Below are 22,753 nucleotides of genomic sequence, written 5' to 3'. Positions count from 1 at the left end.
CGGCCCAGGTATCCAGCATGGTCAGCATGCACCCCACCCCGGGCCACCACCCCGCCCCGTGTGTGCGTCTCGAGAGCGTCGGGGCTCCCTGGGGGTGGCTGGACGGGTGGGGGCCTGCCTTCCTGGTGGCCTCTCCCCAGGTGGGTCCTGGGGCGGCCGCCCTTCCACGGGCAGGTCCTGTCTTCTCCCTAGCTGTTCTGGGTCCTCCTGTGGCCCTCGCTGTCCCCTGGCCCAGGTCCGCCGGCTCCGTCTGTGGCCGTCCCTCTGCTGGCCCTCACTGACACGGGGGTTTGTGGGTCAGGACTTGGTAGCTGTGTGTGTCCAGGTCTGAGGCTGCCCACTCCTGGGTGCCCTGGGGCCCGGCCCTCCAGGGGTCGATGCCCGTCTGCATGGCCCACTGCCAAGCTTGCTGTCCTCGGAGTGGCCACAAAGGGACCGGGCTGGGAGACCTGCTCAGTGCCACGGTTCACCCCAGGACTTTGACCCTGTGGGGGCACCTCACGCAGGGTCCCGTCACCCGTGGGGGGGCACGTCACGCAGGGTCCCGTCACCCGTGGGGCCACTTCACGCAGGGTCCCGTCACCCGTGGGGCCACTTCACGCAGGGTCCCGTCACCCGTGGGGGCACGTCACGCAGGGTCCCGTCACCCGTGGGGGCACGTCACGCAGGGTCCCGTCACCCGTGGGGGCACGTCACGCAGGGTCCCGTCACCCGTGGGGCCACTTCACGCAGGGTCCCGTCACCCGTGGGGGCACGTCACGCAGGGTCCCGTCACCCGTGGGGGCACGTCACGCAGGGTCCCGTCACCCGTGGGGCCACTTCACGCAGGGTCCCGTCACCCGTGGGGACACCTCACGCAGGGTCCCGTCACCCGTGGGGACACCTCACGCAGGGTCCCGTCACCCGTGGGGACACCTCACGCAGGGTCATGTCACCCGTGGGGGCACGTCACGCAGGGTCCCGTCACCCGTGGGGAGCACCTCACGCAGGGTCCCGTCACCCGTGGGGGCACGTCACGCAGGGTCCCGTCACCCGTGGGGGCACGTCACGCAGGGTCCCGTCACCCGTGGGGGCACGTCACGCAGGGTCCCGTCACCCGTGGGGCCACTTCACGCAGGGTCCCGTCACCCGTGGGGGCACCTCACGCAGGGTCCCGTCACCCGTGGGGGCACCTCACGCAGGGTCCCGTCACCCGTGGGGACACCTCACGCAGGGTCCCGTCACCCGTGGGGAGCACCTCACGCAGGGTCATGTCACCCGTGGGGAGCACCTCACGCAGGGTCCCGTCACCCGTGGGGAGCACCTCACGCAGGGTCCCGTCACCCGTGGGGAGCACCTCACGCAGGGTCCCGTCACCCGTGGGGGCACCTCACGCAGGGTCCCGTCACCCGTGGGGAGCACCTCACGCAGGGTCCCGTCACCCGTGGGGAGCACCTCACGCAGGGTCCCGTCACCCGTGGGGGCACCTCACGCAGGGTCCCGTCACCCGTGGGGAGCACCTCACGCAGGGTCCCGTCACCCGTGGGGAGCACCTCACGCAGGGTCCTGTCACCCGTGGGGGCACCTCACGCAGGGTCATGTCACCCGTGGGGGCACCTCACGCAGGGTCCCGTCAGTCCACCTCAGGGGTCATCCAGGAGGACGTGGTCACTCCTGTCCATGCAGTCCCTCTGTCATGACCATAGCTAGGAAACAGGGTGGACAGTCCCAGGGTCTGATGAGCTGTGGCCATTTCATCCCTCAGGTCCAGGCACGCAAGGCGGAGCCGCTGCCCCCGGCCGCCAGCCGCAGCATCCCAGCCTTCTACTTCCCCAGAGGGCGCCCCAAGGAAACGGTGGACGTGGACGCCGTCATCACCTGCATCGAGCGCACCTTCACCCAGTTCCCTCACGAGAGGGCCACCCTGGAGGACATGGGCAGGGTGGCCAAGGTGAGTGGGGCGCCCCACAGTGAGAGGACCAAGAGCCACGGGGCGCCTGGGCAGGAGGCCAGCGTCACAGGTGGACAGCAGGGGCCCCTCAGGCCACCAGGCACAGGAGATGGGCAGGAGGCCAGGTGTCACAGGTGGACAGCAGGGACCCCTCAGCCCACCAGGCACAGGAGGTGGGCAGGAGGCCAGCGTCACAGGTGGACAGCAGGGACCCCTCAGGCCACCAGGCACAGGAGGTGGGCAGGAGGCCAGGTGTCACAGGTGGACAGCAGGGACCCCTCAGCCCACCAGGCACAGGAGGTGGGCAGGAGGCCAGCGTCACAGGTGGACAGCAGGGGCCCCTCAGCCCACCAGGCACAGGAGATGGGCAGGAGGCCAGCGTCACAGGTGGACAGCAGGGACCCCTCAGCCCACCAGGCACAGGAGATGGGCAGGAGGCCAGGTGTCACAGGTGGACAGCAGGCGCCCGTCAGCCCACCAGGAACAGGAGGTGGGCAGGAGGCCAGCGTCACAGGTGGACAGCAGGGACCCCTCAGCCCACCAGGCACAGGAGATGGGCAGGAGGCCAGCGTCACAGGTGGACAGCAGGGACCCCTCAGCCCACCAGGCACAGGAGATGGGCAGGAGGCCAGGTGTCACAGGTGGACAGCAGGGACCCCTCAGCCCACCAGGCACAGGAGATGGGCAGGAGGCCAGGTGTCACAGGTGGACAGCAGGGACCCCTCAGCCCACCAGGCACAGGAGATGGGCAGGAGGCCAGGTGTCACAGGTGGACAGCAGGGACCCCTCAGCCCACCAGGCACAGGAGGTGGGCAGGAGGCCAGCGTCACAGGTGGACAGCAGGGACCCCTCAGCCCACCAGGCACAGGAGATGGGCAGGAGGCCAGGTGTCACAGGTGGACAGCAGGGACCCCTCAGCCCACCAGGCACAGGAGGTGGGCAGGAGGCCAGGTGTCACAGGTGGACAGCAGGGACCCCTCAGCCCACCAGGCACAGGAGATGGGCAGGAGGCCAGCGTCACAGGTGGACAGCAGGGGCCCCTCAGACCACCAGGCACAGGAGATGGGCAGGAGGCCAGGTGTCACAGGTGGACAGCAGGGACCCCTCAGCCCACCAGGCACAGGAGATGGGCAGGAGGCCAGCGTCACAGGTGGACAGCAGGGACCCCTCAGCCCACCAGGCACAGGAGATGGGCAGGAGGCCAGGTGTCACAGGTGGACAGCAGGGACCCCTCAGCCCACCAGGCACAGGAGATGGGCAGGAGGCCAGCGTCACAGGTGGACAGCAGGGACCCCTCAGCCCACCAGGCACAGGAGGTGGGCAGGAGGCCAGGTGTCACAGGTGGACAGCAGGGACCCCTCAGCCCACCAGGCACAGGAGGTGGGCAGGAGGCCAGCGTCACAGGTGGACAGCAGGGACCCCTCAGCCCACCAGGCACAGGAGATGGGCAGGAGGCCAGGTGTCACAGGTGGACAGCAGGGACCCCTCAGCCCACCAGGCACAGGAGATGGGCAGGAGGCCAGCGTCACAGGTGGACAGCAGGGACCCCTCAGCCCACCAGGCACAGGAGATGGGCAGGAGGCCAGGTGTCACAGGTGGACAGCAGGGACCCCTCAGCCCACCAGGCACAGGAGATGGGCAGGAGGCCAGCGTCACAGGTGGACAGCAGGGACCCCTCAGCCCACCAGGCACAGGAGGTGGGCAGGAGGCCAGGTGTCACAGGTGGACAGCAGGGACCCCTCAGCCCACCAGGCACAGGAGATGGGCAGGAGGCCAGCGTCACACGTGGACAGCAGGGACCCTTCAGCCCACCAGGCACAGGAGATGGGCAGGAGGCCAGCGTCACAGGTGGACAGCAGGGACCCCTCAGCCCACCAGGCACAGGAGGTGGGCAGGAGGCCAGGTGTCACAGGTGGACAGCAGGGACCCCTCAGCCCACCAGGCACAGGAGATGGGCAGGAGGCCAGCGTCACAGGTGGACAGCAGGGACCCCTCAGCCCACCAGGCACAGGAGGTGGGCAGGAGGCCAGGTGTCACAGGTGGACAGCAGGGACCCCTCAGCCCACCAGGCACAGGAGGTGGGCAGGAGGCCAGCGTCACAGGTGGACAGCAGGGACCCCTCAGCCCACCAGGCACAGGAGATGGGCAGGAGGCCAGGTGTCACAGGTGGACAGCAGGCGCCCCTCAGCCCACCAGGCACAGGAGGTGGGCAGGAGGCCAGCGTCACAGGTGGACAGCAGGGCCCCTCAGCCCACCAGGCACAGGAGGTGGGCAGGAGGCCAGCGTCACAGGTGGACAGCAGGGCCCCTCAGCCCACCAGGCACAGGAGGTGGGCAGGAGGCCAGCGTCACAGGTGGACAGCAGGGACCCCTCAGCCCACCAGGCACAGGAGGTGGGCAGGAGGCCAGGTGTCACAGGTGGACAGCAGGGACCCCTCAGCCCACCAGGCACAGGAGGTGGGCAGGAGGCCAGCGTCACACGTGGACAGCAGGGACCCCTCAGCCCACCAGGCACAGGAGATGGGCAGGAGGCCAGCGTCACACGTGGACAGCAGGGACCCCTCAGCCCACCAGGCACAGGAGGTGGGCAGGAGGCCAGCGTCACAGGTGGACAGCAGGGGCCCCTCAGCCCACCAGGCACAGGAGATGGGCAGGAGGCCAGGTGTCACAGGTGGACAGCAGGGACCCCTCAGCCCACCAGGCACAGGAGGTGGGCAGGAGGCCAGGTGTCACAGGTGGACAGCAGGGACCCCTCAGCCCACCAGGCACAGGAGATGGGCAGGAGGCCAGGTGTCACAGGTGGACAGCAGGGACCCCTCAGCCCACCAGGCACAGGAGATGGGCAGGAGGCCAGGTGTCACAGGTGGACAGCAGGGACCCCTCAGCCCACCAGGCACAGGAGGTGGGCAGGAGGCCAGGTGTCACAGGTGGACAGCAGGCGCCCCTCAGCCCACCAGGCACAGGAGATGGGCAGGAGGCCAGCGTCACAGGTGGACAGCAGGGCCCCTCAGCCCACCAGGCACAGGAGGTGGGCAGGAGGCCACCGTCACACGTGGACAGCAGGGACCCCTCAGCCCACCAGGCACAGGAGATGGGCAGGAGGCCAGCGTCACACGTGGACAGCAGGGACCCTTCAGCCCACCAGGCACAGGAGGTGGGCAGGAGGCCAGGTGTCACAGGTGGACAGCAGGGACCCCTCAGCCCACCAGGCACAGGAGATGGGCAGGAGGCCAGGTGTCACAGGTGGACAGCAGGGACCCCTCAGCCCACCAGGCACAGGAGATGGGCAGGAGGCCAGCGTCACACGTGGACAGCAGGGACCCTTCAGCCCACCAGGCACAGGAGGTGGGCAGGAGGCCAGCGTCACACGTGGACAGCAGGGACCCCTCAGCCCACCAGGCACAGGAGGTGGGCAGGAGGGCAGGTGTCACAGGTGGACAGCAGGCGCCCCTCAGCCCACCAGGCACAGGAGATGGGCAGGAGGCCAGCGTCACAGGTGGACAGCAGGGACCCCTCAGCCCACGTGGCGAGTGGTGGGAGACAGCATCAGAGTCGGGACACCTGAGGTCCGGCGGTCCTGGCGGGCACGTGGGAGGCGGGGTGCCTGTGGGGTGCCTGTGGGGTGCCTGAGGGCCGGCAGCCTTGGAGTCCGGCGGTCCTGGCGGGCACGTGGGAGGCAGGCGAGCTTCTCACAGGCAGCCCCGCGGTTCCAGCACCTTCTGATGTCACGGGGGCGGGCCCGGGACTTCCTGGCGCCCTCCGAGGTGGTGCCCATTTGTGGCGTGGCCCCGGGGCCCTGTTGCACGTGGCTGCTGCGTGTCCTCGGCTCTGGCTCAGCGCTGCCTGCAGCTGGACGCCCGTCTCTAGCCTCCTGCCGGCCACACACGGTCAGGAAGGCGGGCTCGTACCTGGGGCCTCCTGTGCGGACAGGGTTACCCGCTTGCTTTTCACACCTCAGTGGACGGAGGTGACTGACGGAGGTGACTGACGGAGGTGACTGACGGAGGTGACCGATGGAGGTGACTCACGCAGGTGACCGACAGAGGCTGACGGGCAGCCTGCATGACCACGTGGTGCTGCGTGCTGAGTACTGCTCCTGCAGGTTGGCTTGGTGCAGTCATGGTGACCTGGTGTACAGCTGAGGCTGCTCCTCTCCCCTGTGAGCACGTGGTGCTGTGTGCTGAGTACTGCTCCTGCAGGTTGGCTTGATGCAGTCATGCTGTCCTGGTGCACAGCTGAGGCTGCTCCTCCTCGCCCCTGTGAGCACGTGGTGCTGCGTGCTGAGTACTGCTCCTGCAGGTTGGCTTGGTGCAGTCCTGGTGACCTGGTGTACAGCTGAGGCTGCTCCTCTCCCCTGTGAGCACGTGGTGCTGTGAGCTGAGTACTGCTCCTGCAGGTTGGCTTGGTGCAGTCTTGGTGACCTGGTGCACCTGGACACTTGGTGCTGGTGACCTGGTGTGGCATGAGGCCCCTCCCCTCCTGGTATCTGCTTTGCCTGGTGCAGGAGGATGGCGCAGGTTCTTCGAGGTGCACGCCTTCAGAGCCGTCTCGTGGGCACTCCTGGGCAGGAACCATCTGGGCCTCGTTGCTGGAGGTCTCTGGGCAGGTTTCAGGAGGCCGGGGCCTGGCTGGGCCCCCGGGGCCTGTTGTTGGGCCCCGCGCGTCTGCTCTGCTCCTGGGCTGTCTGAGGCTGCAGGTTCTGGGTGGCCATGGTCTCGCGTGCTGCTCACACGGGCGGGTCATCCGCCAAGCCTGGTGTGGACCTGTGTGCGGGGAGGGCCGTGTCCTGGGCCCTCTTGGTGGCCCGCGGTCCGTCTCTGATCAGCAGCGCCCTGGAGGACTGTGCGCAGCACTGCAGAGCAGCAGCCTTCGACTAAATGCCCCTTCCTGGTGGCTGAGCCCTGTGCTGGGGCACTGGCCATCTGTGTGGCTGTCCTCCTGGGTCCAGCAGCTGTGCTGGAGATGGTCACTACTTCCGGCACATCGTCGCTGTTCTGGAGCTGTCCGTCCTCGCTGTGTGACGCAGATGGTGACGGTCCCCTCCTTCCCCATCCTGTGTCAGCTTCTTTGTCCAGCCCAGCGTCCACGGTGACTTGGGTTCTTGTCACGACACAGGGACGGAGTGTTCACAGTCTGCACTGTGTCTGGTGACCTGTGGGTTCCGTGGGTCACGACTCTGTCCGTGCCATTCTGTCACCAGTGACCGCGGCTGCTCAGAGCAGCAGGCAGGGACAGGTCAGCTCTGGGCTGCAGCCCGAGGTCCAGGCGGGGCCGACCGGGGTCAGCTGAGGCTGCTCCTGCTCCCAGAGGTGCCTTCTCCTGGGTCCTCCATGGTGGACGGGCAGGGGGCTCTCGGGTCTCTGGTGAGGACCCTCGTCCTCTTCATGGGCTGCTCCTAGGAGCTCCGCCCTCCCAGAGCCCCCCCACAGCAGCACCGGGGTGAGGGTCAACCCGGGAACCTGGGGACACCCCTGCCGACCTCAGCTCCCTTTTCCAGGATGAGGGTGTCCCCCACCTTCTGGGTTCCTGCTCCGCGTTCTGTGCAGAAGCCATTTTTGGAGGTGTTTTGCCCTTTGTCCTGGTGCGGTGGCTGCACTCTCGCAGGCTGGGGTCCTTGACAGGTGGGGACCTCGGGTCTCGCTGCTCAGAACCGGGAGGAGCCTGGCGTGGTCCCTTCCTCGGTGCCTGGTGGGGCTGTCCGGGGCCTCGGGCCTGCGGAGCCCTGGGGCCTTTCTACTGCTGGGGGCGGTTTCTGTGCCCAGGCGGCTTTGGGCAAGAGGGCCATCATGCCAGCCCAGCCTCCCGAAGGCCAGCCTGCTGGACACGCGACCACCCTGCGTGGGCTCCGTGGCCGCATGGCTGGCGCCGGGCCCCTTAGGCCTGGTGTGTTTTCTCGTTTGTGATCTCTACCGTTTCAGCTGCAGTGGACACAAGACCTTTGTTCTCTGTTTCCTTATCTTTACGGGGTGCTGAGAGGGGGACCCAGGGCCCGCCACGCTGGCCAAGCGCCCTGCCGGAGCCCAGCCGGCCCACTGCGGTTCTGCTTGTCCTGGGAGAGCGCAGGGCTCCCTGGTCTCAGGCCCCCGGTGCTGGGTTGGCCGTGTGGAGAGCTCCGTGGACGTGCTGTGGCCCTGCTGCCCTCCTGCGGCTGCGAGGCGGGACCCGGGCCTGAGGTGGCCTCCCACTGTGCTGTGCCCTGCTGTGGCTGGCCCTGTTGCAGCCCCGCGTTTGAAGTGTGTGGTTGCTGGTCTTGTTGGGTTGGGGCAGTCAGCCGAAGGTGGGGCTCTTCTGCGTGTGCTGCTGGGCCCCTGGGCCTGGGCACAGCCAGGCTCCTTCCAGGGACACCAAGTGCTGTGTGCTGTGGGGTACTGTGCACCGAGCACTGGAGCCAGCGCCACCCCTCCCACCCCCAGGGCTGGCGGTCGCCCTGCGGCAGGACAAGGGCAGCTCTCCCTGCTCCCTGGGGGCGGAGGGCTGCGTGGTCTGCGGCAGCGCCCTCCCTCTCTGCTCAAGTGTGTGCCGTGTGTCCAGGGCCCGCTGACCGCTCCCTCTGTCCCTCAGGCCTGCGGCTGCCCACTGTACTGGAAGGGGCCTCTCTTCTATGGAGCCGGCGGGGAGCGCACAGGCTCAGTGTCCGTCCACAAGTTCGTGGCCATGTGGAGAAAGTGAGTCCCGGCCAGGGAGGGCACAGAGGGGGCAGGGTCCCTGGGTCCTCCTCCCCAGTAGCCATCCCCTGGAGCTGGGTCATTCACAGGTGCGCATCCATGGCCCGGCCTCCTGTCCACCCCAGCCTCCTCGCTCATCTGTACTCTGTCCACCCACCCCCGCGTCTGGGGCAGGAGGGTGGCTCAGACCTCCTCCTGTCCCCAGGATCCTGCAAAACTGCCACGATGAAGCCGCCAAATTCGTCCACCTGCTCATGAACCCCGGCTGCAACTACCTGGTGCAGGAAGACTTCGTCCCCTTCCTGCAGGTGAGCGTCGCACCTGGAGGGACACCGTGTCCAGATGCACGCAGGCCTGGGCCCCACCGCTGTGCTGCCCCAGGACCCCCGCCGCAGTGCGCAGTGTGGACTGCGCGTGTGGGTCCCGTGGGCTGCTGTCCTGGGAGTGCAGGGGGCGGGGCTGCTCACCTGGGGCTCCTCCCACACAGGCCTGGGCCCCGCCCCCCGCTGCCCCAGGAACCCCCCAGCCACAGTGTGGACTGCGCATGTAGGTCCGGTGGGCTGCTGTCCTGGGAGTGCAGGGGGCGGGGCTGCTCACCTGGGGCTCCTCCCACACAGGCCTGGGCCCCGCCCCCCGCTGCCCCAGGAACCCCCCAGCCGCAGTGTGGACTGCGCATGTGGGTCCCGTGGGCTGCTGTCCTGGGAGTGCAGGGGGCGGGGCTGCTCACCTGGGGCTCCTCCCACACAGGCCTAGGCCCCGCCCCCCCGCTGCCCCAGGAACCCCCCAGCCACAGTGTGGACTGCGCATGTAGGTCCGGTGGGCTGTAGTCAGGGGAGTGCAGGGGGCGGGGCTGCTCACCTGGGGCTCCTCCCACACAGGCCTGGTCCCCGCCCCCCGGTGCCCCAGGAACCCCCCAGCCGCAGTGTGGACTGCGCATGTGGGTCCCGTGGGCTGCTGTCCTGGGAGTGCAGGGGGCGGGGCTGCTCACCTGGGGCTCCTCCCACACAGGCCTGGGCCCCGCCCCCCCGCTGCCCCAGGAACCCCCAGCCGCAGTGTGGGCTGCGCGTGTGGGTCCCGTGGGCTGCTGTCCTGGGAGTGCAGGGGGCGGGGCTGCTCACCTGGGGCTCCTCCCACACAGGCCTAGGCTCCGCCCCCCGCTGCCCCAGGAACCCCCAGCGCAGTGTGGACTGCGCATGTGGGTCCCGTGGGCTGCTGTCCTGGGAGTGCAGGGGGCGGGGCTGCTCACCTGGGGCTCCTCCCACACAGGCCTGGGCTCCGCCCCCCGCTGCCCCAGGAACCCCCCAGAACCCCCGCTGCAGGGCCTTCCGTGTGGTGCGGAGTGCGCATGTGGGTCCCCTCGGCTGTGTGGCCTGGGGGTCAGGGGAGGCCGCTCACCTGGGGCTCCTCCCACACAGGCCTGGGCCCCGCCCCCCTGCTGCCCCAGGAACCCCCCAGAACCCCCGCTGCAGGGCCTTCCGTGTGGTGCGGACTGCGCATGTGGGTCCCCTCGGCTGTGTGGCCTGGGGGTCAGGGGAGGCCGCTCACCTGGGGCTCCTCCCACACAGGCCTGGGCCCCGCCCCGTGCTGCCCCACGAATCCCCAGCTGCAGAGCCTTCCGTGTGGGTGCGGACTGCTGACTTGGGCCTGGGGTCCCTGGGGCCTGGGGGCCGGGGCAGGGTCAGTTGGTCCCCTGGGGCTCCTCTCCGCTGCTGGGGCCCTTTTCCTTGCTGGGCTGGCTCCCTGGGCGTGGCTGCCCGGCTCTTCTCACCCGTGGAGGGCGGGGCACTGAGGGGCCTCGTGGGGAGTGGCTGAGCCGGTGGGGTCCACAGGTGGAGTGCTCCCCGCAGCCCGCGGGGTCGTGAGAGGCGGTGCCAGGCTGCCTGGGTGGACCTGCAGCCTCTCCCACGGCCCTGGCGTGGCTCGGCCGAGTCTGGCAGGGCGACCCGCACCGCACTGGCTTGGGTGGCTCGGCCTTCATTCTGTCCCTGTGCCTGCAGGACGTGGTGAACACGCACCCTGGCCTGTCCTTCCTGAAGGAGGCGTCCGAGTTCCACTCCCGCTACATCACCACGGTGAGTCCCAGCGCCAGAGCCCCCCTCGCCGGGCCAGTGTTGGGAGAGCAGCTGCGGGGTGACCAGGGCTCCCGCAGGCTTTCGGCCCCGCCCCTGCTGCGACCGCCACCGAGTCAGAGTCAGACATATCAATCACGAGCTTGTGGGCCAGGCACCGGCGCTGCCACCCCGAGGGACAGCACGTGGCCTCATGACACTGGAGCACCTGAATGCAGCGTCCGCTGGCCTCGGGCTTCTGGGTGGTGACAGTGCTCATGTGTCCGGCAGGGCTCAGGGACGTGGTGAGGTCTCCTGTCCCGGGGCCATGGGTGGCAGGGACATGTCTGCCCCGGGGGGGTCGTGGGTGGGGCAGAGTGGACTCCTTGGAGCGCTGCCCTCCTTGCATCTGGTGAGCTCAGCTGACCCTGCTGCCCACTCACGGGGCTGTGGGTCTGCACTGCCCATGAGCAGAGGGGCCGGATTTCCAGAGGCAGCCTGCGGCTCGGGGCGTGAGACGTGGCAGCGCCAGGGCGGGGGTGAGCAGGGGGCGCGTCCTGGGATCAGCTGCGGCCGCCCCTGCCCTGGGGCAGAGCTAGCCCCGTCCGCAGGTCAGGCTGGCTGTGCCACGTGGGAGGAGGTCGCGGCCACCGCGTGTGCCTCCGCACGGTGCCGGGCTGTTTGTGGAAGTCTCCGCAGGTTCTCACCCCAGGCTCACCTGGCACTGTCCTCAGCCTCTGCCGTCCCGCCCTGGCCCCCAGCTCACCTCCTGCCCTGAGAGCTCAGACGCAGCCCTGGGCCTGCAGAGCCCTCCTCATCCCTCCCTGCAGCCCGGGCAGCACTCCGTCCCTGTCCAGCACAGCCCTGCCCTGCTGCGTCCCCCAGGGCAGCCCCAGCACAGCAAGGCTCTGCCCTTAGGCAGCTGGGCCCCTGTGGTTCTGAAAGGCCCCGCCTGACTTGTGGGGGCGGGCGCCCTCTGCTGGTGGCTGGAGCCCTGCGCAGGCCCCCTCCTGACCCGCCGGTGCTGTGCTGAGGGTCCTCCTCCCGCAGGTCATCCAGAGGATATTCTACACCGTCAACAGGTCCTGGACTGGGAGGATCACCTGCACGGAGCTCCGGAGGAGCACCTTCCTGCAGGTGCGCCCGGGGAGGTGGGCTCCTTCCTCTGCTGGAGGACCCGGGTGCGGGCCCCGGCACAGAGGACCCTCAGGCCACCAAGCACCAAGTCCCATCAGGGGACACAGAGTCTCCAGCATGGCCAGCCTGTCCTCGGCATGGCCCGACATGTGTGCCTGCCCTGCGCCTTGGCCTCCCTGCAGACTTCCTCCACTCACCCCTGAGGAAGCTGCCCTCTCTCTGAAGCCGCCCCTTCCTCAGAGCAGAGCCCGTCCCCTAGACACAAGAGGCTCCGGGCCCCTTTTCACGAGCTCTACCAACCCATTTCTCCACCTTCAGGAGGCCCCTCCCACCCGCTGCTCCTCCTTCAGGAGGCCCCTCCCACCCGCCGCTCCTCCTTCAGGAGGCCCCTCCCACCCGCCGCTCCTCCTTCAGGAGGCCCCTCCCACCCGCTGCTCCTCCTTCAGGAGGCCCCTCCCACCCGCTGCTCCATCTTCAGGAGGCCCCTCCCACCCGCCGCTCCTCCTTCAGGAGGCCCCACCCGCCCGCCGCTCCTCCTTCAGGAGGCCCCACCCACCCGCCGCTCCTCCTTCAGGAGGCCCCACCCACCCGCCGCTCCTCCTTCAGGAGGCCCCTCCCACCCGCCGCTCCTCCTTCAGGAGGCCCCACCCACCCACTGCTCCTCCTTCAGGAGGCCCCTCCCACCCACTGCTCCTCCTTCAGGAGGCCCCTCCCACCCATCCAACATCATCAGGAGGCCCCTCCCACCCGCTGCTCCTTCTTAAGGATGCCCCACCCTCCCACTCCTCCTTCAGGAGGCCCCTCCCACTCACTGCTCCATGTTCAGGAGGCCCCTCCCTCCCACTCCTCCTTCTTCAAGAGGCCCCTCCCACTCACTCCTCCTTCTTCAGGAGGCCCCACCCTCCCACTCCTCCTTCTTCAGGAGGCCCCTCCCACTCACTGCTCCATCTTCAGGAGGCCCCTCCCACCCGCTGCTCCATCTTCAGGAGGCCACTCCCACCCTCCTCATCTTCGGGAGGCTCCTCCCACTCACTGTTCCATCTTCAGGAGGCCCCTCCCACCCGCTGCTCCATCTTCAGGAGGCCACTCCCACCCTCCTCATCTTCAGGAGGCCCCTCCCACTCACTGCTCCATCTTCAGGAGGCCCCTCCCACCCGCTGCTCCATCTTCAGGAGGCCACTCCCACCCTCCTCATCTTCGGGAGGCTCCTCCCACTCCCTGCTCCATCTTCAGGAGGCCCCTCCCACCCGCTGCTCCATCTTCAGGAGGCCACTCCCACCCTCCTCATCTTCAGGAGGCCCCTCCCACCCGCTGCTCCATCTTCAGGAGGCCCCTCCCACCCTCCTCCTTCTTCAGGAGGCCCCTCCCACCCGCTGCTCCATCTTCAGGAGGCCCCTCCCACCCGCTGCTCCATCTTCAGGAGGCCACTCCCACCCTCCTCATCTTCAGGAGGCCCCTCCCACCCGCTGCTCCATCTTCAGGAGGCCCCTCCCACCCTCCTCCTTCTTCAGGAGGCCCCTCCCACCCGCTGCTCCATCTTCGGGAGGCCCCTCCCACTCACTGCTCCATCTTCCGGAGGCCCCTCCCACCCACTGCTCCATCTTCCGGAGGCCCCTCCCACCCGTGCAGGCTCCTCCCCTCAGGACCCTGCTCAGCCACTTCCTGGTCCTTTGCAGAACGTGGCCCTGCTGGAGGAGGAGGCGGACATCAACCAGCTGACGGAGTACTTCTCCTACGAGCACTTCTACGTCATCTACTGCAAGTTTTGGGAGCTGGACACAGACCACGACCTCCTCATCGACGCGCAGGACCTGGCCCGACACAATGACCACGGTGAGCCTGGCTGCAGGACTTGGGGCAGGGCACTGTGCAGGCCCAGGTGACACCGCACACGGCTCAGGGAGCCTGGCGTCCACCCTGGCCCTGCGCTCCTGGCCTCCCCCTGCCTGCGTGCTCCTTGCCTGCTGTCCTGACCCAGGACACTGCCTCTGTCACGGAGGTGGTGTCTGGGACACGTGGTCCCTGTGTAGGAGGGCCACGCTGCACGATGAGGTGGAGTGGGGCATCCTCAGCCTTCAGCCCTGCCCTCCCCGTCCCTGTCCCCTGTCCTCAAAGCCCCTGTCCCCAGGCTGCTCGGGCGTCAGTGTCTCTGGTCCATCCCCAGTGGCCCCAGCCCTTCACCCCTGTTCCTAGTGGCCAGACCTCTGACCCAGCTCACTGGCCACGCATCCTGCATCCTGGTCACTGCTGGGGCCTGCCCCGTCCCGTGGTTGGTCTCTGAGGAACCTCAGGTCGGGTTCCCAGGCAGAGCCGGCCTGGGTGCTGTCCCCAGCTGTGCCTCCAGCCGCCCCTCCTTGAGCTCCTGTGGCTGCCCAGGCCAGGACACCTGCTCTCCAGTGGTCACCGGGGTCTCCTGCCCACCCTGAGGAGTCCTGCTCCTCAGGTGGACCCTGTTATCTAGGATAGAGGTTCACACAGGCGCTAGCTCACCCGAGGTCGCCGCCAAACCAGGAGACGTGGGTCCAGCAGGGGACGCTGTCTCTGAGGCCCTGCCCTGTTGCTTCACTTTCCGCTGCCCCTTGCTCCCTGACGTTGGTGTCCCAGCTCCACAAGCGCCTGTGGACAGTGCCCTCTCCCTCAGGCTGCCGCAGACGGTCACCGGGGCTACTCCCCCTCCCAGTAATCAGAACTTCAAGAGGACGCAGCTGACCCGCACGTGTGCAGGGTCACCTCCCCTTCCTAGTGATCAGAGCGTCAGGGACACCACTGACCCACAGGTGTGCAGGTCACCTCCCCTTCCTAGTGATCAGGGACACCACTGACCCACAGGTGTGCAGGTCACCTCCCCTTCCTAGTCATCAGAGCCTCAGGGACACCACTGACCCACAGGTGTGCAGGTCACCTCCCCTTCCTAGTCATCAACCTCAGGGACACCACTGACCCACAGGTGTGCAGGTCACCTCCCCTTCCTAGTCATCAGCCTCAGGGACACCACTGACCCACAGGTGTGCAGGTCACCTCCCCTTCCTAGTCATCAGCCTCAGGGACACCACTGACCCACAGGTGTGCAGGTCACCTCCCCTTCCTAGTCATCAGCCTCAGGGACACCACTGACCCACAGGTGTGCAGGTCACCTCCCCTTCCTAGTCATCAGAGCCTCAGGGACACCACTGACCCTCAGGTGTGCAGGTCACCTCCCCTTCCTAGTCATCAGCCTCAGGGACACCGCTGACCCACAGGTGTGCAGGTCACCTCCCCTTCCTAGTCATCAACCTCAGGGACACCACTGACCCACAGGTGTGCAGGTCACCTCCCCTTCCTAGTGATCAGCCTCAGGGACACCACTGACCCACAGGTGTGCAGGTCACCTCCCCTTCCTAGTGATCAGCCTCAGGGACACCACTGACCCACAGGTGTGCAGGTCACCTCCCCTTCCTGGTGATCAGAGCCTCAGGGACACTGCTGACCCACAGGTGTGCAGGTCACCTCCCCTTCCTAGTCATCAGCCTCAGGGACACCACTGACCCACAGGTGTGCAGGGTCACCTCCCCTTCCTAGTCATCAGAGCCTCAGGGACACCACTGACCCACAGGTGTGCAGGGTCACCTCCCCTTCCTAGTCATCAGCCTCAGGGACACCACTGACCCACAGGTGTGCAGGTCACCTCCCCTTCCTGGTGATCGGAGCCCAGTGTCCCTGTGAGTCCCCCCATCCTGTTTCCACGCCCCTGGCCAGTCCTCTCATGGCTCGGGGACAGTCGGGGCTGCAGTCGTGAAGCAGGGTGACGCTGTTGTCAGATTCCAGGGCGTCCTCAGGACCCTGGTGACTGGTGTGCTACCTGCAGTGGGGCAGAGCTGCAGCAGGCCTTGCCCTCCCCTGGTGGCCACAGGGTTGGTCCTTCCCCCGCTGCCCGTCGTCCACGCGCTCCTCGGCTGCGCCTGCCTGCAGGTGAGGGCAGCAGCACCAGCTCTGCCCATGGCGGCCGGGCTCCAGCTGCGTCGGGCCAGCTGCCTGGGAGGCGTCCCCTCTGTGGCCTTCCCCTCTCCCGAGGCCACTAGCCTGCAGAGCGCCTGTGGGCTGCGCCAGTCCCCAAGGCTCCGGCCAAGGTCCCACACTCAGGAGCAGGCAAAAACCCCCGGGCAGAGGACGCAGACCCGTCCCCGGCTGAGCCCCCTCCAGGGCTCCAGGGGCTCCTCCTGCCTGTCCAGCTCCTGGGCTCCAGGTGGCCCTGGGCTGGTGGCCCCTCACTGCAGTCTCTGCCTCCGTCTCCACGGGGCCCTCCTCTGGGTCTGTGTCCCCTCCTCTGTCTCTGGGGAGGACACGGCCATTGCATGAGGGCCCCCTGACCCAGGAGGGGCCCATCTCAGGCCACTCCACTAAGTCCCTCTGCAGAGACCCTGCTTCCCCACGAGGTCCCTTCACAGGACCAGGGCAGGACATGAGTTGATCCTGTCTTTCCGCGTCGGGGTGGTGGTCAAGCAGGGTGAATCCTAGAGGTCAGGGGAGACTCTGGGGCTCTCTGTCCCGTAGATGATGCCTCTTAAGGGTGAATTTTGTCCTTCCAAAACTCCGAGGTCACAGCCCTGACCCAGGACCTCAGAATGGGCTGTGTGGGGTGCAGGGAGGTCCCAGGGTGGCCCTGGCCCAGCAGGACTGGGGTCCTCGTAGAGGAGGAGATGAGGACACAGACGCACACAGAGGGACGCCCCGGGGGGACACAGGGAGAAGACTGCGGCTGCCAGCCCAGGGGAGAGGCCTCGGGAGGAGCCCGCCCTGCCCAGCCTGGACCTCAGGGCCTCCGGCCTGCAGGACTGGGCGGTTCCCGTGTGTGGGGTCGGCGGTGCTCTGCTGCCCGGCGTGTGGTCATGTCCTGGGCACTCGGGACAGCTTCACTGTGCTGTTTTCTCTGAAGGACTTTGTCTCCTCATCACGGCGCATGGGCTCCATGGGCAGCGACGGTGACCGGGCTGCGCTCGAGGACAGCGCGGGAAGCACCGGCTGCGGTGCCGGTGCCGGTGCCGGAGACCCGCAGCTGTGCTCACGGCCCACTCTTCCCTTGCAGCCATTTCCACCAAGATGATTGACAGGATCTTCTCGGGCGCCGTGACGAGGTCGGTGGCCCTCAGCTCCCTGCCCTCCCAGAGTGGGTGACTTCCAGGAGCGGGTGCAAGTGCTCTGCGCCCTTCCCGACGTGGCCCTCGCTTCCCGTGGGGCCCCATCACGCAGTCAGAGAGGGGAGCCGCCTGTCGGCGGGGGTCCTGCCGAGGGCTGGCTCAGGCACCCGTGTGTGGTCCACCGCTGAGTGTCTCAGCCCCGCCGGAGGCCCCGTCCCCTGGGGCGCCCTGAGCCCGCGGCCCTGCTCATGCTCGCCTGGAGCCCGCTCCTGTGCGCACAGGGAGCAGGCAGCACGCAGCACCTTTCCTAGGGCTGGAGGGACCCCGCATGTCCCGCCCCCAAGCCCCCCACGCGCCCTTCCTTCCCTGTCCTCCACTCCTTCCTTCTCCCGCTCCGCCCCTCCCTCCTCCGCCCCTCCCTCCTCCGCCCCTCCCTCCTCCGCCCCTCCCTCCTCCGCCCCTCCCTCCTCCCTCCTTGGCCCCTCCCTCCTCTCTCCTTGGCCCCTCCCTCCTCTCTCCTTGGCGCCTCCCTCCTCCCTCCTTGGCTCCTCCCTCCTCGGCCCCTCCCTCCTCCCTCCTTGGCCCCTCCTTCCTTGGCTCCTCCCTCCTCCGCCCCTCCCTCCTCTGTCCCTCCCTCCTCCCTCCTTGGCTCCTCCCTCCTTGGCCCCTCCCTCCTCTGTCCCTCCCTCCTCCGCCCCTCCCTCCTCTGTCCCTCCCTCCTCCCTCCTCCCTCCCTCCTCCGTCCCTCCCTCCTCCATCCCTCCCTCCTCCATCCCTCCCTCCTCCATCCCTCCCTCCTCCATCCCTCCCTCCTCCATCCCTCCCTCCCTCCTCCACCACTCCCCCCTTCACCCTCCACCCCTCCCTCCTCTCTCCTTCACCCCTCCCTCCTCCACCCCTCCCTCCATCTCCCTCCCTCCTCTACCCCTCCCTCCTCCCTCCTCCACCCCTCCCTCCCTGACACCATCCTCTCTTCCATCCTGGACACAGAGGTAGAAAAGTCCAGAAGGAAGGAAAGATCAGCTACGCTGACTTTGTCTGGTTTCTGATCTCTGAGGAAGACAAAAAGACCCCAACAAGGTAGGAGCTCGGGTTCCCTCCGAGGCGCATGCGGGCCCCCCCCCCCCCACATCTGCTCCTGTAGGCCCCAGGTCAGCCTGTGCCGGGTGGGCGTGTCCCGTCCTCGTCAGCCTGTGCCGGGTGGGCGTGTCCCGTCCTGGTCAGCCTGTGCCGGGTGGGCGTGTCCCGTCCTGGTCAGCCTGTGCCGGGTGGGCGTGTCCCGTCCTGGTCAGCCTGTGCCGGGTGGGCGTGTCCCGTCCTGGTCAGCCTGTGCCGGGTGGGCGTGTCCCGTCCTGGTCAGCCTGTGCCGGGTGGGCGTGTCCCGTCCTGGTCAGCCTGTGCCGGGTGGGCGTGTCCCGTCCTGGTCAGCCTGTGCCGGGTGGGCGTGTCCCGTCCTCGTCAGCCTGTGCAGGGTGGGCGTGTCCCGTCCTCGTCAGCCTGTGCAGGGTGGGCGTGTCCCGTCCTCGTCAGCCTGTGCAGTGCAGGGTGGGCGTGTCCCGTCCTGGTCAGCCTGTGCCGGGTGGGCGTGTCCCGTCCTGGTCAGCCTGTGCAGGGTGGGCGTGTCCCGTCCTGGTCAGCCTGTGCCGGGTGGGCGTGTCCCGTCCTCGTCAGGCTGGGCCTGGGTGGGCGTGTCCCGTCCTGGTCAGCCTGTGCCGGGTGGGCGTGTCCCGTCCTCGTCAGCCTGTGCCGGGTGGGCGTGTCCCGTCCTCGTCAGCCTGTGCAGGGTGGGCGTGTCCCGTCCTGGTCAGCCTGTGCAGTGCAGGGTGGGCGTGTCCCGTCCTGGTCAGCCTGTGCCGGGTGGGCGTGTCCCGTCCTGGTCAGGCTGGGCCTGGGTGGGCGTGTCCCGTCCTGGTCAGGCTGGGCCTGGGTGGGCGTGTCCCTGGCAGCCCCGCTGACGGGCCCCAACACTAGCATCGAGTACTGGTTCCGGTGCATGGACCTGGACGGGGACGGGGCGCTGTCCATGTTCGAGCTGGAGTACTTCTACGAGGAGCAGTGCCGCAGGCTGGACAGCATGGCCATCGAGGCCCTGCCCTTCGAGGACTGCCTGTGCCAGATGCTAGACCTGGTCAAGCCGCAGAGCGAAGGTGAGGCGTGCGGGGCGACCCGGGGAGGGACAGCAGGAGGGCCTGCAAGGAGACCCCCAGGTGGGCTGCCCATTGCCAGGTGCCAGCACCGGGCCTCATGTGCAGCACGGGTGGACACCCGAGGAGGCCATGGGAAGGCCCATCCCTGTGGACTTGGGACCAGGTCCTCACTGAGGGTGTCCCAGGAGGCAGCACGTGCCATCACTGGGGATGGGCGCTCGAGTGCAGGGTTCAGCCCTGCCTGGTGTGGACACCACCAGGTCCACTGTCCCGCCCAGCTGTCCTGCCCAGCTCTCCCAGCCCTGTCATCTCCCCGTCCTCTGAGGTCACAGGGCAGGAGGGGTGGCCTCAAACCCAGGCCTGGAGAGGAGGGGCTCCCTGCACCTTAGAGACAGGAGGACCCCCTGCACCCTAGAGAGAGAGGGGGCTCCCTGCACCTTATATAGAGAGGAGGGGGCTCCCCACACCCCAGAGACAGGAGGACCCCCTGCTCCCTAGAGAGGAGGGGTCCCTGCTCCCTAGAGAGAGGAGGGCTCCCCGCACCACCACCTGGTTTTTCCCGTACCCTTTGGAGGTGACCAGGTCTCTGAGGACGGCGCAGGCGCCTGCTGTCCCTTCCTCTGAAGTGCCTCCGCTCCCCTGGGCAGGCCCCCCGGGGTCCTGGACAGCTCAGATGGTCTTGGGCTGGGGTGTCCGGGTGGCTGCCTGGCCCAGGGCCTCAGGGGCTCAGCAGGCCGGGTGCCCGCGCCAGTCCTCCGGCTGCGCCTGGGGCACAAGCGCCCCCCTGCGCCCTCGGCCCCCCCCCCCCTGCGCCCTCGGCCCCCCCCCCCCGCCTGTGTCCAAAGGCCCCTCCCTCCCTCGTCCGTCGTCCCTCTGTCCGGCAGGCAAGATCACCCTGCGCGACCTCAAGCAGTGCAAGGTGGCCAACGTCTTCTTCGACACCTTCTTCAACATCGAGAAGTACCTGGGCCACGAGCAGAAAGAGCAGGCCTCCCTGCTGCGGGTGAGTGGGCGGCCGCCCCCCGGCTGCCGCTGACCGCGGGGCCTCCCGACCCCAACGGCTCCCTGTCTCCCGCAGGAGAGCGACAGCGAGGGCCCCGAGCTGTCCGACTGGGAGAAGTACGCCGCGGAGGAGTACGACATCCTGGTGGCCGAGGAGGCCGCGGGGGAGCCCTGGGACGACGGGTGAGCGCCGCGCCGCGGGCTGCGTGGGAGGGGACAGGGCCCGCCGTCCTGTGTGGTCGGACATGTGGGGCGGACCTCGGCGCCGGGCCCTGACGCCGCGTGCCCCTGGGGCGCCCTGAGGTCTGGTGCCCTGGTCACCTCTGACACGAGGCGGCCGTCACTCCTGTCATCAGGCCGCACCCGGGAGCGGGAACACCCACCTGCGGCCGGGCCTTGGTGAATGGCGGCTGTGCGTGTTGGCAGGGGAATGGACGGGGAGGCCGAGTCCAGTGCAGCCCGCGGGTCCTCTCCCTGGGCTGGCGGGCAGGTGGACAGGTCAGAGGGCACCGGCTGTTTCCACCTGGACCCAGTTCACCGTCTGCTCGCCCCGGGTCTGGGTGACTGGCCTCCTGGCGGTCCTGGGGCCCAGCTGGCCTTGGCATGGGAGCTCCTGAGGCCCGAGGCTCCGGCACACCCCGTTGGGGGCACTGGGGCGCTCTGGGCAGGGCAAGCCGACGCCACTCTGCCAGCTGCATGGGCTGCCCCCGGTGCCCACTGCAGCCTGAGGCTCCGCCTGAGGTCCCCTGGCGCAACGGTCCCTGGGCCTGGCTCAGCCCCTCAGTGTGTGGGAGACTCCAAGGCCCGGCCCTCCTGGCTGTCCAGGGCCATCTGTGGAGTCCAAGTCCCTGGGGCACCTGGCTGGGCTCCAGGGGCACCAAGTGGCACCTGGATGAGGCACCAGCACTGCAGGGAGCTGCCCCCCAGGAGTCTGTCCGTCCCCACGTGTGTCTTTGCTTGTACCTCCCTGGTCACTCCTGACATTGGCAGGACGCAGTGACCCCACACGCTCATGGTGGCTGGGTCTTTAGTTCAGGGATCTTCTCAGCAACCCCTGGGGGCCGCCTCCCTGGTGTCCCCTGGCTCCCGCTGCAGAGACCCCCTCCATGCCTGGGGTGGACGCTGGGGTCCTGTCTCTGGGCGGTGATCGCTGGGCATCCATGCGCCAGCGAATCCGTCATCCTGGCCGGTCAAATGCCGGTGTCCAGCCTGCGTCCTCCACCCTCAGGAGCGCTCCTGAGACCGGCCCTGTAAACCGCAGGCCCAGTCCTGTCCTGTGGGCCCTCTGCTTCCCGGGCTGTGTGTCCCCATGTCCCCCAGGTCACTGACCCCTCGGGTCCCTGCTCCCAATACTTCCCTGTCCCTTCCCTTTGTGGAGCAGCTGTGGCCAGTGACACGTCCTGTGTGTCTCCTGCCACCCTCCCCTCCTGACGCAGCCCGGTGCCCACGAGCAGGTGGCTGTGCTCGGCTGCTGCCTCTTGGCTGTGGAAGTGCGGGTCAGCAGCTTGCAGCCACCTGTGCTGACCCGGGTCACCCCCCTTTCTGGAAACCGTCTTGCTACCTCGGGGTCGTCTCTTCAGCTCGCAGGGACTGACCAGCTGACAAGCTGCCTTAGGCTTTGGGGGAGACCCGAGGCCACCAGTTCCCACCCTGGGGGAGCTCCTGTGCCGAGGCCCCGGGCGGGCTGCGGGCTGGACGTCCCGGCTCCCTGGCCCCGTGCGCGCACCCCTTGGGAGCCTGGTGCTGACCGGAACCCGCGGTCTCCAGCGCGGCGCGAACCTGGCCCCGGCGAGGGCGGCCCTGAGCGGGAGAGGGCGGCCCGCCCGCGGTCCTCACCGGCCGCTCCTTGCAGGTACGAGGGGGAGCTCAGCCCTGTGGACCAGAAGCTGAGCGCGCTGCGGTCCCCGCTGGCCCAGAGGCCCTTCTTCGAGGTGCCCACCCCGCTGGGCGACGTTGACCTGTACGAGTACGCGTGTGGCGACGACGACCTGCAGCCCTTGTGAGGCCCTCGCGGCCGTCCCCAGCGGCCGGGTTGGCTAACTGTCCTGTCGTGGACACCGAGTGCGTTTGTACGGAGTGATGATGTTTATTTATTCACCGCGGAGGTCGTCAAGGGTTATTGACGGCGCACGCACGTCCCCACCGCCCGAGGGACTGACACTGGCCAAGAACTCCAGGCCGCCGGCGCGGACGCTGGCCAGGGTCAGCCGCGGGGCGCCCGGGTGCGCACCCTGGACGGCGCCCCTCCCCGCGCGCCCTGACGCCGCCTGCGCGCTGAGCGCCCCTCCCCCAGCGTGTGGGTCGCGAACATTCCGCGCGCACCGCGGGTGCGGTCACGCGCGCACACGGGCGTGCAAAGACGACTTCATCTGCTGTGCAGCGCAGCTTACCATGTGGTACGCGGCCACGTTTGTATTTTTGAATAAAGAGTTTAAGGATTTTCAGCCCCTGCTGGGTGTGGTCAGCCGCCCAGGGTCAGCGCCTGGGTCGGGGTCCTTCACAGGGCTGCAAAGCTCAGTGCTGCTGCTGCTGCTGCTGGGGACAGCGCTGCCGCGGGAGCCAGTGGTACCCAGGTTGTGTGGCCACACCCTCCATGCCCAGCTGGCCTGCCGCCCGAGGAGTCCACTCCAAGACCGCGGCCACAGCCTCTGCCCCCCGGGCAGCTGTGGAGGCCACTCGTGTTCTCACGGGTGGAGTGGGCGGTTCAGTCA

The 22,753-nt window shown here is 68.4% G+C and overlaps 1 protein-coding gene across 3 annotated transcripts in view; it reads left to right on the top strand.

Moving 5' to 3' along the window:
* LOC114106909 (serine/threonine-protein phosphatase 2A regulatory subunit B'' subunit beta-like) overlaps window positions 1–22,486 on the top strand; it is a 39,614-nt gene extending 17,128 nt beyond the window's left edge. For all 3 annotated transcript variants that reach the window (XM_071606906.1, XM_071606907.1, XM_071606908.1), the window contains exons 2-13: window positions 1,745–1,930; window positions 8,491–8,594; window positions 8,800–8,902; window positions 10,592–10,666; window positions 11,693–11,779; window positions 13,456–13,612; window positions 16,842–16,890; window positions 17,884–17,973; window positions 18,865–19,040; window positions 19,925–20,043; window positions 20,119–20,225; window positions 21,895–22,486. In XM_071606906.1, the coding sequence (XP_071463007.1) occupies window positions 1,745–1,930; window positions 8,491–8,594; window positions 8,800–8,902; window positions 10,592–10,666; window positions 11,693–11,779; window positions 13,456–13,612; window positions 16,842–16,890; window positions 17,884–17,973; window positions 18,865–19,040; window positions 19,925–20,043; window positions 20,119–20,225; window positions 21,895–22,045 (1,404 nt within the window). In that variant the 3' untranslated portion in view covers window positions 22,046–22,486. The remainder of the gene's footprint in view (window positions 1–1,744; window positions 1,931–8,490; window positions 8,595–8,799; window positions 8,903–10,591; window positions 10,667–11,692; window positions 11,780–13,455; window positions 13,613–16,841; window positions 16,891–17,883; window positions 17,974–18,864; window positions 19,041–19,924; window positions 20,044–20,118; window positions 20,226–21,894) is intronic.
* Window positions 22,487–22,753: the final 267 nt, after the last annotated feature.

Source organism: Marmota flaviventris, chromosome Y (assembly GCF_047511675.1).
Source record: "Marmota flaviventris isolate mMarFla1 chromosome Y, mMarFla1.hap1, whole genome shotgun sequence".
Taxonomy (NCBI): Eukaryota; Metazoa; Chordata; class Mammalia; order Rodentia; family Sciuridae; genus Marmota; species Marmota flaviventris.
Note: the sequence above shows the minus strand (reverse complement) of the source record. Positions and strands in the feature narration are given on the sequence as shown.